The sequence below is a fragment of the Peromyscus eremicus genome, chromosome 5 (genome assembly GCF_949786415.1).
Source record: "Peromyscus eremicus chromosome 5, PerEre_H2_v1, whole genome shotgun sequence".
NCBI lineage: Eukaryota > Metazoa > Chordata > Mammalia > Rodentia > Cricetidae > Peromyscus > Peromyscus eremicus.
Genome location: NC_081420.1, coordinates 61,245,266 through 61,262,924, shown reverse-complemented (window position 1 = coordinate 61,262,924; position 17,659 = coordinate 61,245,266). Strand labels below are relative to the sequence as shown.

Below are 17,659 nucleotides of genomic sequence, written 5' to 3'. Positions count from 1 at the left end.
CGGCTCTCCCCCCCCCCCTTTCCCCGCCCCCCCTCCCCGAGAAGGGCTTGCGCCTGCGCATCTCCCATTCAGGCGCTTTCCCTTCCCTGACGACCAATCCACTTCCCGCCTCCGGTCCTTGGAACACCCCTCCCCTCTGCTGAGGCCCTGGTTGGAGGCGCTGGTGGCAGTTGCCCTAGTCATTGCCTGTATAAAAAAAAAATCCATCGATAGAGGAATTTGAACGGGTCCCTGAAGCGGATGGCCTACTTTTGAGATTTCGACCCCTGTGTATCACTTCAGAGCCAAAATGAGAGCCTGAACCCGGAGCGAGGGCCGGCGACGAGGGGCATTTTGGATTGGGTAATAGGACGGGCAGCCTTTTCCTTTTCCCCACCCTCCGCCCCGCCCCCCTGGCAGCCCGGCCGCGTTGGTGAGTGGCGGGCGGGAGGGCCGGCGGGCGGAGGGAGGAGGGGGAGCTGAGGGAAGGCGGGCCCTCGGCTGCGAGATAGGTGGGGGGAGGGGAGGGGAGAGCCCGAGCGCTGGAGTTGGTGCTGGGAAACCCGGGGCTAATGTTGACAACAGGCTCTAGGTGAGTCCCAGGGAACCTCCTTCCCCTCCGCTCCGGCGATGGGGAAGATCTGGCGCTGAGGGGTCCCGGCCTGGACTCCTACTCCCCGAGGGACCCGAGAGGCGGGCGACTCCGCACTCCAGCTCTCCGGGGGCGGCGAGCAGTGGAGGGACCAGCGGGTCGGACGTCGTTCTCCCCAGACCCCCTCTCCCGGAGGGGCTGGTCAATGTGGGGGGATCTCTCGGCCGGGCCGGGGCGGGCGTGAGCGGCGGCACAAGAGATGCCTGCCCCACATGCCTGGGCCGGGCCTCGGGGCTGGAGGCGGGGGAGCCTGCCGTGGAGGGGGAAGGTTTTCGGGGGCGTGGAGGGGTGCGAAGGGAGCCTGGGGCGAGCTCCCGACTCCCCGGAGGGGAGCGTGGACCAGGACGTGGGACGGTGGAGAGTAACCAGACGCACCCGAGAGGCTTCGGGGCTGAGGGAGTGTGGGGCGAGAAGTTAGGGTTAGGGCTAGGATGCCCCCGAGGAACGGGAGTTGTGGCCGGGAAGTATGTCAGTGGTGGGACGCTGAGCCACAGCGGAGGTTTGTGGGAGATTTGTGGGCGATGCGTGTGCAGGGCAGAGGCTTGGGGTGGACCCGCGGATGGTGGCAGCGGGGCTGTCAGGATAGACTTCCTTTTAATCAGGTAGGCAGGTTGATTCTTCCCTAAGGCTCTCAGTGCTCTCTTACTAGTACTGTTGAACTAAGGCGATCACATGATGTTTGGTCTGGTAAGCCAAGCAGAGGCTGCTTACAGGTTTGGGGGGTACGCATGGTAGCGACTAACCCTGCCCTCTTAAAAAACTTAAATGTAGTGACTGACACATTGGACGAAAGTAAGACGGTTACTGACCCTTCTCGTTTGTCATAGTTTTTAGGTGTTCATAAAAGTCGTACAAATCGACAGGAAAGCCATTTTTGAGCTGTGGTGAAATTTCTGAAAATTGTGAATGAGTCTCATATATATAAGGACTTTGTAAAAGAATAAAGTCAGAGACTGGAAGATATCTCTGTGCTGTTCTACCTTTAGAACATTTTGAGTTCAAAACACAGACTTGAAAGGTAAACTAGCATTTTCTTACTCTGTAGTATTTTCAGAGCAGTCTAATTGTGATTTCATACATAGACCATATGGTACTTAGCGAAGTTATGGCTTTATTAGGGAAACACCTCCGTTCTCTGTCCTCTCTAGTACACTGCACTGGAATCTGTTTTACTAGTAAAATCGTTTTTACTTTCTTTTGGAAATTTAGAATATATTTAGAAGACCAAATAAAATAATACAGACCAAGTGTCAGGGTACTATTTTGGGAGCTACAAAGGTGGTTTTGAACCATACTTTCCTTTTAAGGGCTGTCTGAATATAATTGTAGTCAGCAAAGTAGTTTGTAAGCGTTATTCATATTTCAATTTTAAGACCACTAGCTTTTATATTTTTATATAATATTACATGGGAAATTTGGAAACACCTTAGGTGAATTATTTAGCTGTTGTTAAAGTTTGAGTTATTAAAGTAAGAGTTTATTGTTTTAAATATGTGCTCAATTTAATTTTTTAAAGTTGGAAAGATACAAATGTGTACCCATTGGATTCATGTTTGGTTTCTAGTTTATTTGGTTTTTAAAATCCTTTGAGTTTGTGAATGTAGTGGAAAAGAGAGAGAACTGGGTAGCCACTAAAGCAGTTGAGTAATTTTGGGCAGATCATACTGCCTTCGACACTCAGTGTAAAAGCTGGAGCTTGGAGTGGGTAAAATCTGACAGGCCTGATTCTAAGGATCTCTCATCTTGTAATGGTCTTTTTAGTATTAGGTGTGAAAGAATTGACATTTATTTAATGGCTTTCTTTATGGTAGCTACTGTGCTCTAAGTTTAGTAACTCTTTAAGATAGGTAGCAATAGCTCCATTTTATTGATGAATAACTAGAATGAACAGAGGAGTTAAGCTGCCTGATTTCCGTAACTAGTAAGGTACAGAGTTGGGATGCAGACCTGAAATCCGACTTGAAAGTTCTGTTTTCACAAGTTTCATTGTTGTCTGTACTTTTTGTTACAAATTTGTTAGTTGAAATTTAGTTCTAACACCAAGACTTACAGATCTTATTGGAAATCTGTTTTCTCATCCTCTGAAACATAATTTGTCTCAATTTGTCATTGACTATTACCATCTATTAGTGTGGTAGTTATTTACATTTAAATGAATATTGGAGAGTCATAAAAGTTTGGGACCCTGTTGAGCTTATAAATGATGATCTTTCATGGATTTGTCAATTAAAACGAGTTTGTTGATGCTTTAGAAGAATTTAAGATTTAATTTGTAAGCAACACCTTAGCTATAAATTCTGATGTCCTCATTTTTGTTGCCTGAGATTTGTATGTTCTTGTCATCCTTGAAATATCTTGTTGATACTTCAAGTCACAAAATTCAAATTTCCTAACTTTTTTTTGCATTTAATGATTAATATTCTTAAGTAAAATTGTATTATTACCTTAGACATGATGTTGCCTCCGTACTTTTAGCCAGTGTGTCAGTAAGTTAAAACCATTATGTAGCAAGTGCTTAACCATTATCAGAGACTCCACTGAGATTCACAGTTCTATGATTTGTCATAGTCAAGTGTCTGTGATCAAGTCTTCCATTTCACAGTTGGGTACTCGCAGGGTTCTTAACTTTGTTAAGACTGTGGGTTCACACTCCAGTTCTACCACCAGCTGTGCAGACCTTGGTCAAGTTACGTGCTTAAGTCTCAATTTACTCATTTATAAAACAGGGAAAATAATACCCACCTCATAAAGATTTTAGTATCAAGTGAGAATGTACATAAAATGTTTAGTGTGGTACCCATGACTAGCTATTGGTGGTATACTGTTTGAAAGTTTATTTTAGAGTGTGGCATTTTCACAAGGTGAGTATATACTGGAAATAAGAAAGTAAAAGAAAATGGGGGAGGCTGAAGGAGGTGAAGACTGTGACTACTAAGCTGTCTATATACCTTCAGAATTCTGGTCTAGGTTGTCTTTCTGGTATAATAGTTTAGCATGTTCAAGTAAATTCCTTATTTGTTTATACTTTATTTTATTGTTGCAAATGTTTTAGCAATTAACCTGGGGTTTCGTGCTATAATTTAAATGCTATAGTTGAAAATATGTAAGAATACTATGTATAGCCTTAACTTTTACTAAGACACCAAGAAGTTTAAGTAATTTTACACTTTGTAAATTAAATTGTAGTTTTCTTATATGGAACTTATAGATTATTTAGAAATTAAAACATAAAAGTATTGCCCAAAAAATTATATAGCTAGTTCTCGGTAGAGAAATATATTTAAAAAAAACTTCTATGTTTTGGTGAGATATACAGATTTTTCTCCTTCCAGTATTTGTAGTTTCCAGTTAAGGGTGTGAATTTGTTTAGTGCTGTCCAAATAGCACTTTCTATGATGGTGGAAATGATCAGTATCTGTACTGTTCTGCTAGGTAGCCACTAGGCACGGGGAACTGGGGACTTGAAATATGGTAGTCCTGAGGAACTGAATTATAGATTTTATGTTTAAGTGGTTTAGTGCAGTGGTTCTTCAGCCAGTGATACTTTTGTCCCTCAGGAGCATTTATTAGTATCTGGAATAATTTTTGTTTTCATAACTGTGGAGAGACTGCTGCATTTACTGGATGGGAGGCACAGAGGTCCTTAGTTGCTTTAGGGATATAGGATAACTTTTCAGTTCTACAAAGAGTGAATTATCCTGTAGGCTGGGGATACAGCTCAGTGGTAGAGTACTTACCTTGTGGGCAGAAAGCTTAGGTTTCATTTCAATTTTTTATCACTGCTAAACAAACAAACAAACACCAGGCTTGCTCCAAATGGTAATAGTGCTGAGGTTTAGAAACTCCTGTGCTACTGGCTACCCTACTGACAGATGTAGAACAGAATATACAGATTTAGTAATCATTATGTTTATAAATATTGCCTTGTACTAATGAGATTGAAAGCATGGTCTGATTTTAGATAATAAGTTTTTTGTTTTAAAAGTTTGATAAGATTATAGTAATGGGGTAAAATTTGTGACTCTTCTTTTCTCTGTGCATTAATTTGTAGGTAGCAAGCGTTTTTTGCTTTATACCTATTCTCTTGTATAAACACATCCCATGAATTTTATATAAAATAGTAAGACAGTATCTTTCTCTCTTCCCTTGTTCTTTGGGGTTGTTGAGGGTTGAACCAGGTCTTCACTCATGCTAGATAGCATTCTTTCATGGAGGGACAATCACAGCAAAAGAGACAAACTTCCTTACTTGTTTCACTGTGCCAAGGATCAAATTCAGGGCCTAAAAAATTCAGGGCTTAGTGTTCTTCCACCGAGCTTCATCTCCAGTGCTCAGTTTCTTATTCTTTTAAAAACTTAAAAAAAAAAAAATGATTTATTTAATTTATTTAGTGTATGTGGAGGTCAGATGCCAACTTGTAAGAACTGGTTCTCCTTCCACCATGTGGGATCCTGGGATGGTCAGACTTGGTAGAGCCACCTTGCCAGGCTATCTTTTTTTTTTTTTTTTTTAAAGTTACGGACTTAACCATATAGCCGAAATTGGTGTGCAGTTCACTATATAACACAGGCTGACCTCCTAACTCATGACAGTCTCCTGCCTTGGCCTACAGGGTATTGCTCTTAACACACATAAAAAACTTGGGTTAAAACTTACTCTTGATGTTTCCAGTTGCAGTGATGAATTGTTTTGGAGTTGATTGTGGTTGAAGCTGGATGATGTGTCTAGAATTTCCAAATGTACAACCACTATTTTGTTATGCTTTGTTTTTTGAGACTGGTCTCTCGAGCTCTGGTTATCCTGGGACTTGATATGTAGACCAGGCTGGCCTAGAACTCATGGAGACCTGCCTGCCTCTGCCTTGCAAAGTGCTGAGATAAAAGTGTGCACCACCATGCTCAACCCACTTTTATGCTTGAATGTTTCCTTAATTAAAGAGTAAAAACCAAACCAAACCAAACAAAAATACTTAGATATAGGAATAACTAATAATGATAAAATGTGGAATGTAACCAACAACTTTTTTAGTGTTGCTGAAGATTGAGTCTTGTGCATGCTTAGGCAAGCTCTTTACCACCAGTACACCCCTAGCTCCCCAAGGCATTATTTTTTGTCACAGCAATATTAATTTCAATGCATTTTAAAATTTCATAGTTTCCAAGCTTCATATGTTTGTTTAAAATATAATGTCATATCATTAAGTAAAAGCCTCTCTGCCCACAGTACTGACATTCTTTTACTCTTACAGATTGTCCTGGGTCACATAATGCCAGCTGAGCGTAAAAAGTCAGCAAGTATGGAAGACAAAGAATCTTTACTAAACAACAAGGAGAAAGACTGCAGTGAAAGGCGGCCAGTGAGCAGCAAGGAGAAACCAAAAGACGATCTCAAGATCCCTGCCAAGAAGGAGGTCAGTAAAGTCCCTGAAGACAAAAAGAAGAAACTTGAAGAAGATAAGAGAAAAAAGGAAGACAAGGAACGCAAGAAAAAAGAGGAAGAAAAGGTGAAGGCAGAGGAAGAATTGAAGAAGAAGGAGGAGGAAGAAAAGAAGAAACATGAAGAGGAAGAGAGAAAAAAGCAGGAAGAGCAGGCCAAACGGCAGCAAGAAGAAGCAGCTGCACAGCTGAAGTAAGAACCCTTAGTTAGGCGGGAAGGAGTGAGGGATGGTTGTTTCCGATACAGCACTGCCTGCAGCTTCGTGGGGTTTGGGAGGACGTTAGCTTGTTTTATTAGTTCTCCTCCAGACTAGGGCCGTGTTGGAGGTGCTTTACATATTGCAGTCCTTAATGTTTTATGAGGTCCAGGGTGAGCTGGGATTTTTGTTTGCAAAAGCTTTTCTCATGGAGCTTCCCCCTTTCCCCTCAGTGGCAGGGATTCAACCTTGAACCTTCTACAGGGTAGGCAAGTACTCTTCCACTAAGATTTACTTTGCAATACACTTTACAAACCCTCAATCGCTCCTTTATTTATTTTAATATATATTTTTTATTTATGTGTGTGTTTAGTGTGTATCGTGTGTGCAGGTGACCCAGGAGGCCAGAGGAAGGCATCAGATCCCCTAGAGCTGTACACAGGTGTTTGTGAGTCACCTGATATGGGTCCTAGGAACCAAGCTTGGGTCCTTTGGGAGAATGGCAAGTCCCCTTAACCACTGAGACATTTCTTCAGTCTCAGTCTCTCCCTTTTTTTTTTTTTTGTTTGTTTTTTGTTTTTTTCCAGACAGGCTTTCTCTGTATAGCTTTGCGCCTTTCCTGGAACTCGCTTTGGAGACCAGGCTGGCCTCAAACTCACAGAGATTCGCCTGCCTCTGCCTCCCGAGTGCTGGGATTAAAGGCGTGCGCCACCACGCCCAGCCCTCTCCCTTTTTAATAAGAGAGGTCTGGAAGGCAGTAGTAGTGGCCAATTTTAGAATATTCACAACCATCATTCTTAAGAATTTCTTGCTTATTTACTTTTCTTCCAAAACTAAATTTTTTTTTTTTTTTTGATTCTTTGAGACAGGGTTTCTCTGTGTAGCTTTGTGCCTTTCCTGGAACTCACTTGGTAGCCCAGGCTGGCCTCGAACTCACAGAGATCCGCCTGGCTCTGCCTCCCGAGTGCTGGGATTAAAGGCTAAAATTTTTTTTTTTATCAGACTCAGTTGTCAGGCTTGTGTAGTAAGCACTTTTACCTGCTGACCCATCTAGCTGAAATTTAATTGGTAAACATACTTGATTTCACAGTACTTTCCTTTGCCCCTTCAAAGTTAGTTTTGTTTGTTATTTTTTTTTTTTTTTTGAGACAGGGTCTCATTATATATATAGGTCTGGCTATCCTGGAACTCACTATGTAGACCAGGCTGGCCTCCAACTCAAGAGATTTGCCTTCTCTGTCTCCCAAGTGCTTGGATTAAAGGCGTGCACCATAACACACCTGGCTTCAAAGAGCTTTTAAAATAACTGAAAAACAACCATTTTTGTTGTTGTTTTTGGAGATTTTTGTTACTTTTATTATTTTATGTGTATAAGTGTTTTGCCTGTATGTATGTCTGTGCACCACATGCACACAGTGCCAGCTGAGGTCAGAAGAGGGTGTTGGAGCCTCTGGAACCAGTTATAGATGGTTGTAAGCCACACTGTGGGTGCTGGGAACTGATTCCAGGTCCTCTGGAAGGACAGCTGGTGCTCTTAACTGCTGAGTCAACTCTCTAGCCCCACTACCAACCTTTTACTGGAAAAATTTTAAGTATTTACAAGAATAAAATGTTATGACAAACAAGTCTTAGCCCACATTCCTCTCTGTGCTAATCAGCAATTACCTACTTTTCTCCAAGAAATTATTTTACTCTTCAGTGGTGTTGGACTTGAACCCAAAACCTTAGTGTTTGAAAGGAAAGCACTGTGTCATGGAGCTGCATCCCCCAGTCCTTTCTAAACTATTTTAAAGCATTGTGTTATTTGCCCATAAGGACTTTATGTTTTCAATACAGGAGAAAATTGATTTGCTTAATTCAAATACATGAGTTAGACTTTTGTTTTTTAATTTTCATTACAAGTCCTGTAGTTTATGTGACCGAAAGATTTCTATATTCAAATGCAACCAACCCCTCTGATAATACATCCTAACTCTCAGCAGGGGGTAGGAGTGGGGCATGGAGGTAGAATAGACTATTTAAGAAGTGATTAGGCCGGGCGGTGGTGGCACACGCCTTTAATCCCAGCACTCGGGAGGCAGAGGCAGGCGGATCTCTGTGAGTTCGAGGCCAGCCTGGACTACCAAGTGAGTTCCAGGAAAGGCGCAAAGCTACACAGAGAAACCCTGTCTCAAAAAACCGTAAAAGAAAAAAAAAAAAAAAAAAAAAGAAGAAGTGATTAATGTCAGGAAGAGGAAAATTACTTTTTTTGCAGATTTATATTTTAAAATATATATTCTAAAATCCTAAAATCAAATTGTCTCTTGTTTCCACCACTGGCCCAAGTCTTAACGGGTGTCAGCTTTTAGCTAGTCTTTTAGGTTAAATTGAGTTTATTTGCATTCATTCAAGGAGTTTAAGCTGGTAGAACTTCCTAAGTCATTGAAAGGAAATTGAAGTCAGCACTAGATACCCCAAGACCAAGTTCTCAGCACAAAGGAGATTTATTTGCCCCAGAGGGACAAAGGGCAGGGAATAAGAGACAAAGACAGGAGACAGAGGATGAGGGAGAAGGGAAGAAGAACAAGGGAGATAGGGAAGGGGTATTTGCCCTGGGGGACAAAGGACTGCCTCTGGATGGAGACAGATGGACGAGGCTGAGTTGGTTTATTTTGATTGGGCATGTTAAATAGTATAGTCAGCCGGGCGGTGGTGGCGCATGCCTTTAATCCCAGCACTCGGGAGGCAGAGGCAGGTGGATCTCTGTGAGTTCGAGGCCAGCCTGGGCTACAGAGTGAGTTCCAGGAAAGGCTCCAAAGCTACAACAGAGAAACTCTGTCTCAAAAAAAAAAACAATAATAATAATAATAATAATAATAATAATAATAAAACCAAAATAATAAATAAATAGATAAATTGTATGGCCAAACGGGGGCTCTTGATTGCTATACTTCAATACTTTGATAGCTGGACCTTGGTTGTGAGCCTCAGGAGGAGGAAGTGGCCAAATAGGGAATAGACCTTGGTGGCTAGCTTTAGGAATGTAATCTAACAGTTTAGCAAGGTAGAGGGAATAGGGGAGAAAAGTAAGGCGAAAACTGTTAGAGTCATAGTTGCCAGCTCTGTCAGTCATGGTTTTTTCTTTTTATTGATGTTCATGAAGAAAAAATTTGGATTTTATTTTTACTTTATGTATATGAGTGATTGCCAGGATGTATGTCTGTGCACCATATGCATGTAGTGTCTTAGGAAGCCTGAAGAAGGGAAGAAATCCCTGGGACTCGAGTTCCAGATTGTTGTAAGCTACCATAAGGGTGCTGAGAATTGAACCTGGGTCCTCTGGAAGAGTAGCTAGTACTCCTAACTTTGAGCCATCTCTCCAGCCTAGGATCTTCCTTTCTTTTTTTTTTTTTTAAGGCAGTTTTTTACGTAACTCTGGCTGGCCTTTACTAACGGTTTGATAAGTGCTGAGTATGGAAAAACAATTCTTAATAATTCAGAACATTTTAAATATATTTTGTTTTATTTTTTTTGGTTTTTCAAGACAGAGTTTCTCTGTGTAGTTTTGGAGCCTGTCCTGGAACTCGCTCTGTAAACCAGGCTGGCCTTGAACTCACAGAGATGCCCCTGTCTCTGCCTCCTGAGTGCTGGGATTAAAGGTATGCGCCACCGCTTCTCAGTTTAAATATATTTTATAATGGTTGTTCTTTAGCTGAAATGTTTCTTGTGTAAATTTTTTTCTAATTGCCCAATGCTTCTGTTAGACATTTTATATCATTCCCAGGCATATCATTTTATATTTTACATATTGAACCTTATTTCTTAATCAGTTCAACTTGCAAATTGACAGAATGAGTAACAATTTGGATTAGTTATTTAAAATCATTCTACCACAGTAGGTGTGCTAATTTACTGTGCTATTATTATATTGAGTTGTTAACAAGATACCTTGGAAAGTAATGAAAGAGGTGATGAGTGCAGCTCAGTGGTACAGTGCTTGCCCAGCATACGTAAGGCCCAAGGTTCTGCTGTACCACAAGACGAAAATATAAAAAAAGTAATAGTCTTTTTGCACCTTTTGTACAGCTTGGATTCTTATACTTAGATCATAGTTTTTCATTGGCTTTTACTTTTAAGTGATTTATAAATGATGCTTCAAAATGTGTATTTCTATTTGTGTTTTGTCTTTTACATAGAGAGAAAGAAGAATCCCTTCAGCTTCATCAGGAAGCTTGGGAACGACATCAGTTACGAAAGGAACTCCGTAGTAAAAACCAAAATGCTCCAGACAACCGACCAGAGGAAAATTTCTTTAGCCGCCTAGACTCGAGCTTAAAGAAAAATACTGCTTTTGTCAAGAAACTAAAAACGATTACGGAACAACAGAGAGACTCCTTGTCTCATGATTTTAATGGCCTGAATTTAAGCAAATATATTGCAGAAGCTGTAGCTTCCATTGTGGAAGCAAAATTAAAAATCTCTGATGTGAACTGTGCCGTGCACCTCTGCTCTCTCTTTCACCAGCGGTATGCCGACTTCGCGCCCTCACTTCTGCAGGTGTGGAAAAAACATTTTGAAGCAAGGAAAGAGGAGAAAACGCCCAACATTACCAAGCTAAGAACTGACTTGCGTTTCATTGCAGAATTGACAATAGTGGGAATTTTCACTGACAAGGAAGGTCTTTCCTTAATCTATGAACAGCTAAAAAGTATTATTAATGCTGATCGGGAATCCCACACTCACGTTTCTGTGGTGATTAGTTTCTGTCGACATTGCGGAGATGATATTGCTGGACTTGTACCAAGGAAAGTAAAGAGTGCTGCAGAGAAGTTTAATTTGAACTTTCCTCCTAGTGAGATAATTAGTCCAGAGAAGCAACAGCCTTTCCAGAATCTTTTAAAAGAGTACTTTACATCTTTGACCAAACACCTGAAAAGGGACCACAGGGAGCTTCAGAATACTGAGAGGCAAAACAGGTGATTTTCAAATGTTTCTCAGAATTGAGAATTTATTGTGGAGCTCGTACTTAAAATGTTTAAAGTCTTCATGCCACTGAGAGAACTTATGGAAAAGGGCTCCTTACAGGTGATTTCTTAGCATTCCAGGAAAATGTCAACAGTATCATAGTCTTAAGTACTCATGTGTAAATGTGACTCTACAATAGATTTCATTTCTGATTTTTAAAAGAAATCTGGCAAAAAGGTGGTAATTTTTGCTTTGTTGATATGTTTTCTTCCTGTGGTATAAAAACAAACAAACAAACAAACAAACTCATGAACGTTGAGGAGTAAATTTTCTGTTTCTGTCACTTTAACTGACCTGCCAGTGTTTTCCTTTGGTTCACTGTGTCTCCTAACAGGTTTGCTTTCATCGTTTGTATTTTAAGTTGTTACTGTCACTGCTGCTACCTGCTCTTGTAAAGAAAATGAGTCATTCGTTAGCAGTGGTGCTTCAGATCACTATTTGAGAAATAGTGTATGAAGTTAGCTGTAAAAACTGTCCCTGGATAAGTTTTAAAGTGCATTGACAGGACTCTTCTTCCTGAGAACTGCTATTTTCAGTTTTAAAGGAGTTATGTACTGTGCCTGTGGTCGTGGGTAAAAAGACCCTTTTAAGGAACCAATTAAATTGTTAGAAGATACTGTAGTTACTAATGTCTGCACTGAGGACAGTTTGTGAGCATTGGGCCAACTTTAATGGGGGTGTTGGTTTGATGGAGGGCTGGGGTATGCAGAAAGGAGTAATATCAGTTCCATTTAGCTGAATACTTTACCACTAGTTAAATTATGTGCTTAGGAGTCTAGAATTTCTATTGATCAACAATTAATGAGAAGACATACCTTTTTCTGTTCTCCTGAGCTTGCAGCGGGGGAGTACTAGTGTAAGTAATTACCCCTGGAAGGTGATTGATTTAACCAAAAAGACAGTGATTGTGTATGATAGTAGTAGTATATTAGTACAGGGTCATGTTGATGTTCAGACTATGTGAATAGTCCTAGTGACCAAAGGTCACTCAGGTGAGAATTAGACTCTCTGGGCAACATAGCAAAATAACATCTCAAAGAAAAAAGTAAAATGGAAACAGAATTACTGTTCTTGTTTATAGTTTTAAATGTTAATTTTCATATATTTAAATCTTCTTAATTATGATTTGCATAATGCTTTGTCATTTTCATCCTCCTTTCCCATATATGGTCTACCTAATACATCACAACTGACTTTGTAAATAACAATTGATGAGTTTTATTGACTTCTTCATGGTTTTATAGGTTACTTTAGAGTTTATGTATTTAGTTTTAGCCTTATAGCATCTTAGTAGAGAGAAACTGCAGTGATTTAATGCCAATATGAGACACAGTCTCTGATTCCTGTGACTTCAATCGCATATTTGCTGACTGCCAGATGCTTTCTTTTTTCAGGATAGCTATCTTCAATTCTGTACTGTTCCAATCATCTTCAGACACTCTCACCATCCCTAGGGCATTTGTTATTTTGATACATTCTTTTCTGTGACCACAGTTGCTTTTGCTTATTTAGCTGTCTTGTCATTTGTCTTTTTGTTAGGCCTTTTTACACTGAAGCCTGGTTTTCAAATGAACTCTTGTTTTTGTTTTTGTTTTTTTTGGGAGACAAGGTCTCCGTAGGTAGCCTTGGCTGGCTTCAAGCTTTCCCAGGCTGGCCTCATCCTCTGAGTGGTGGGACTAAAGGTGTGCACCACTACACCTGGTTCAAGTGATCTGCTTTTAAGGTAGTTCTTTACTTTGAACTAGTGCAACTTTTTATCCTGATTATACACTTGCTGAACTCTTTATTTTTTGAGGTGGTATCTCACTCTGTTTGCTTAACTCAGATTTATTTAGATGATTGGATATGCTATTTTAGCCTAATGATTTTGCAAATGATTTTATGTGTGTTATTAAGTACTCAGGTTAGTAAATGGGTGGGTTGGTTGTTTTTCGAGACAGCGTTTTTTCTGTGTAGCCCTGTCCTGGAACTAGCTCTGTAGACCAAACTGGCCTTGAACTCACAGACGTGCGCCACCAACGGCCAGCAGTAAATGGGTTCTTATCTGCTTGTCCACCTACAGTTTTGATAGACATATTTTCTGTTCATTTATTATTGTGGCCTTTCTTCAAAAACTTACCTGCTTTGAAAACAGAACTATTTATTTTTTATATTTTTTGGTTTTTTGAGACAGGGTTTCACTGTGTAGATTTGGCTGTCTGGGAACTCACTCTGTAGACCAGGCTGGCCTGCCTCTGCCTCCCAAATGTTGGGATTAAAGGCATATGTCATCACTGCCCAGTAATAACAGAACTATTCATCTATAGTTTTAGAGTTTACTTTCAGGGTAGATTGACATGTAACATCATGGAAGTCATTTGTACTAGCATACTTTGTCTACTTACAGATGCAATAATTTGGGGATGTGAAAATCTTAATAGAAAATATTTGATATCTGGCTTAGTAAGTTACTTAGGGCTCAAGATACTTTCATTTGCTAATCAATTTCAATAGTGAAGATGCAGATAACCTCACTGAGGAAAAAAAATTAACCTGGGAAATGGATCAGTGCAGAATCCCTTTCTTCTGAAAAGGCTTATTACAATTTACTTCTGAAGTAATCAGTTTTTAAAAGTTTCTCCTTTGAAAACATGACCTAGTACTTGCTTACATAGGAAAAAAGTCAATCATGGACAATAGTTTCTCTTAGGTGAGATATCCTAGAAAACTGAGTAATAAGTGAATTGATACTTCAGACTCACATGTAATTAAAAATTTTTTTAATCCAGTGTCTTAGGAAAATCATATGCACTATTTTCAGTCTAAGAGTCATAAATGCTTTTAGTAATTTTACTGTTTAACTTGTTAGAAAGCACTGTTCTTAGAGCTTATGAAATCTTACTCTGTGCATTAAAGTTTATACTTAAAATTTGATTCAACCAATTTTTTTTGTTGTTTTTTGGAGTCAGTTTTTTTTGTGTAACCCACACTGGCCTCCAGCTCAATATCCTCTTTATTTTAACCTTCCAGATATTGATATCAGGTGTGTGCCACCAGACCAGTTCTGTCCATCTAATTTTTAAACATAGACTGACTCAGAATTTCTGGTGCTTTCTTGGCCAGGCTCAGTTACGCACACATTAATCCCACTTGGGAGGCAGAGGCATGCGGATCTCTTGAGTTTGAGGCTAGCCTAGTCTATAGAGCAAGTTCCAGGACAGCCAGGACTACACAGAAATCCTGTCTCGAAAAACGAAACAAAAAAATGAATTCTGATGCTTTTTTAAAGTCTCTGGAATGAATGACTATTAGTGATAATGAGTTTTCTAAGTATTTTTTTCTCATACGTTGTCTATAGTATATACATTAATACTACTTCTTAGCTCTGAAGAATTTACAGTTTTGACTAGCAGTAGAGTTACAATAAGGTGAATTTTGACAAATTTGAATTAAAAAATTTTTTCCTTTACAAATATGTTTTATTATACAATTTGCTTAAGTAATCTTAAGCAGCTCTGGGAAGTAACAGCATGTATTGATTTTAAAATTAATATTTGCCAACTGGAGTTTATATATAGCTTTATATATATGCTTGGTAAGTGTTGCCTTCTGTTGTATGCAGCGATCATTATGTTATAGAGGTCTTACTAGTTTTTGACATTTAGTGAAATTGAAGAACTACTTAATTTTTAGTAAATATAATAATGTTATAATTAACAGAAAACTTTCTTTAGTAGAGTGAAATAATATATTGAAATATTAAGTAGTAATTTTCAGTACTTAATTTTTTTTTGGGGGGGGTGCTGGGACAAAAGCCAGGTTTATTCAGGTACCTCTATCACCAAACCCTAAAGAAGCAGTTTTTAGCCTTGAGTCATGACCCCTTTGGGGAAGTCAAACTATCCTTTTTTTTTTTTTTTAAAGATTTATTATATATGTAGTGTTCTGCCTACATAGGTGCCTGCACACCAGAAGAGGGCACCAGATCTCATTACAGATGGTTGTGAGCCACCATGTGGGTGCTGGGAATTGAACTCAGGACCTCTGGAAGAGCAGCCAATGCTCCTAACCTCTGAGCCATCTCTCCAGCCCCAAACTATCCTTTTACAGGGTAAGACCTGTAAGATGCCTAAGATCATCAGAAAACAAAAATATTTATATTATGATTCATAACAGCAAAATTACAGTTATGAAGTAGCAATGAAAATAATTTTATGGTTGTGGTCACCACAACATGAGGAACTGTATTAAAGGGTCTCAGCATTAGGAAGGTTGAGAACCATTGCCCTAAAGTTTATTAATCCCTTCCCACCCTGGTAATTGATGTAAAGAGTAGCAAGTTTTGTTTTAACACCTTTAAATTAGTCCTGTCCTGATTGCTCATATCTTTGGCAGTAAGTGATTTGATTTTAAAGTTTAGTCAAAGATGTAATGAATGTAAACATTCCCAATTGTTAATAAAATCAGAAAAGTAGTACTAGTTTGATTGATATTGAAACGTAAATATACTGATTTAAAATTAAGTAATGCTTTTACTCTAATTTCCTTCAAGTGGGTTTTACCTATTCTTACAGGTTGATCAGTTCATAATATTTACACACTATATTTCGACGGGTATAGTTGAATCCCAGCACTCAGGCAGAGGGGGGCAGATCTCTGTGAGTTGGAGGCCAGTCTGGTGAGTTCCAGGGCAGCCAGAGCTACATAGTGAGACCTTGTCTTGAGAACAGCAACAACAAGGAAAGATATTGACTTACTGAATTTTCTCCTTAAGCAAGCTCTAACAGTGTTAAATGAACCCTACATTGTTACCTCTTCTTAGGTTACTAACTTTGTTTAAATGAATTTGACATAGTAATTGAACAAATATGTGAATAAGTACAATTATATTGCTAGTGTCCTTTTATGAAATAAAATAACCATAACCAAATTAAAATGAGATTGTAAGAAATTTGGTATAATTCTAGAGCATATTTTTGTGATGATTTGACAATGGAGGAGCAGATGAGAGGTTAAAAACACAAAATTTTTCTTGGTTTAGTCATGACCATATTTTCAAGTTTTTATGTGTCCTATTCTTTTTTTGGTTTTTTGAGACAGGGTTTCTCTATGTAGCCCCAGCTGCCCTGGAATTCACTCTGTAGACCAGGCTGACCTTGAACTCAGAGATCCACCTGTCTCTGCCTCCCGAGGGCTGAGATTAAATGTGTGTGTTCATATAGCCTGGCAGGGATGTTTGTATTCTTGCTGAAATTTTTAAAAATTTGACTTCTAGAAGATCAAAATAATATTTGGCATTTAAGCTTTTTACCTTTTACAGTGGCATTGGTACTTTTTCCTCCCATGAAAACACCATTTTCTATCAGTATAATGTGTCATATGTATAGTCTTACTGATGTCTTTACAATATCCCTAAAAGAAATACCTGTATTTTGAAGGTGACTGATGGAGGAATTTGAGGACTTGCCCAAGGTAATGTGAAGAGCCAATGACAAAATCAAGTTCTTTTTTTCAGTGCTGTATTTCTCATAGCTATATAGCACCCATTGTTGTCACTACAGGTACTATTTTATAAAATTTCTGACTAGTTACTCAGTCCTTACCAAATCAGATGCCAGCCAGAGGGAATTCCTTTTTTGGTTAAAAAGAGGACTTAAAGTAAGCACCTTGCTTTTGGTATGTACATTTAAGAGGGATTGTAATTCCAATATAATGTCCAAAATAGATTAATTTTAGAGGCATCATAGTCTAGTTTTTAATAATGCAGACTCTAGAACTAGAGTACTTGGGTTCAAATCCTAGACCTGTCATTTGCTCTGTATTCTTGGGCAAGTTACCTCACATACTTGTGCTTCAGCATTCCTATCCTTCAAATGGAGAAAATAGTAGTGTTCTACTTTTGATGTAAACGTGGGTCATATAGTGAATTCATATGTGGAAAAGTACTTTAACAGCATCTGTCACTACTTTAAGGGCCTTGTGGACATGTTTGTTATGTAATATATTGACAGTTTGATCTGTCTCTGAAAAACTTCTGAGTCATTATTGTTTTGAAAATTGGTATGTTAAACTTTTTAAACATCAATATTTAAACATTGAACTCTGATAGTCTTACCTCAGATTTGCTGAGCTATGCTTATAGCTCCCTTAAAAAATTTATTTTTAAGACAATTTAAAGCAAATAAGTAATCTATACAATAATAAAAAGTAATAACTAGTCCAATCATAAAAGTGAGAAATCGGAAAAGAAAAAGTATGCCTTTTATTATGAGGCATTAATGGGTTAATGTTTGATTCAAATGTGAACTACTTGATATTTTCTGTCAGTATTAACAATAGTAACATTAAAAAACCACTTCAGGGTTGGAGAGATGGCTCAGTGGTTAAGAGCACTGGTTGTTCTTCCAGAGGTC

At 39.0% G+C, this 17,659-nt stretch overlaps 2 protein-coding genes across 8 annotated transcripts in view; one reads left to right on the top strand and one right to left on the bottom strand.

The window, feature by feature from the left end:
* Positions 1 to 3,150, bottom strand: part of Dhtkd1 (dehydrogenase E1 and transketolase domain containing 1) — a 54,000-nt gene extending 50,850 nt beyond the window's left edge. For both annotated transcript variants that reach the window (XM_059263552.1, XM_059263553.1), the window contains exon 1: positions 3,076 to 3,150. The gene's annotated coding sequence lies outside the window, so the exon portion shown is untranslated. The remainder of the gene's footprint in view (positions 1 to 3,075) is intronic.
* The window catches only part of Upf2 (UPF2 regulator of nonsense mediated mRNA decay), a 118,265-nt gene continuing 101,056 nt past the window's right edge, over positions 451 to 17,659 (top strand). For 4 of the 6 annotated variants that reach the window (XM_059263549.1, XM_059263546.1, XM_059263551.1 and 1 more), the window contains exons 1-3: positions 451 to 571; positions 5,880 to 6,259; positions 10,439 to 11,218. In XM_059263549.1, coding sequence (XP_059119532.1) covers positions 5,898 to 6,259; positions 10,439 to 11,218 — 1,142 coding nt within the window. In that variant the 5' untranslated portion in view covers positions 451 to 571; positions 5,880 to 5,897. Of the gene's footprint in view, positions 572 to 1,458; positions 1,650 to 3,277; positions 3,493 to 5,879; positions 6,260 to 10,438; positions 11,219 to 17,659 lie in introns of those variants that run through there. The other 2 variants (XM_059263547.1, XM_059263548.1) reach the window with 2 other exon arrangements.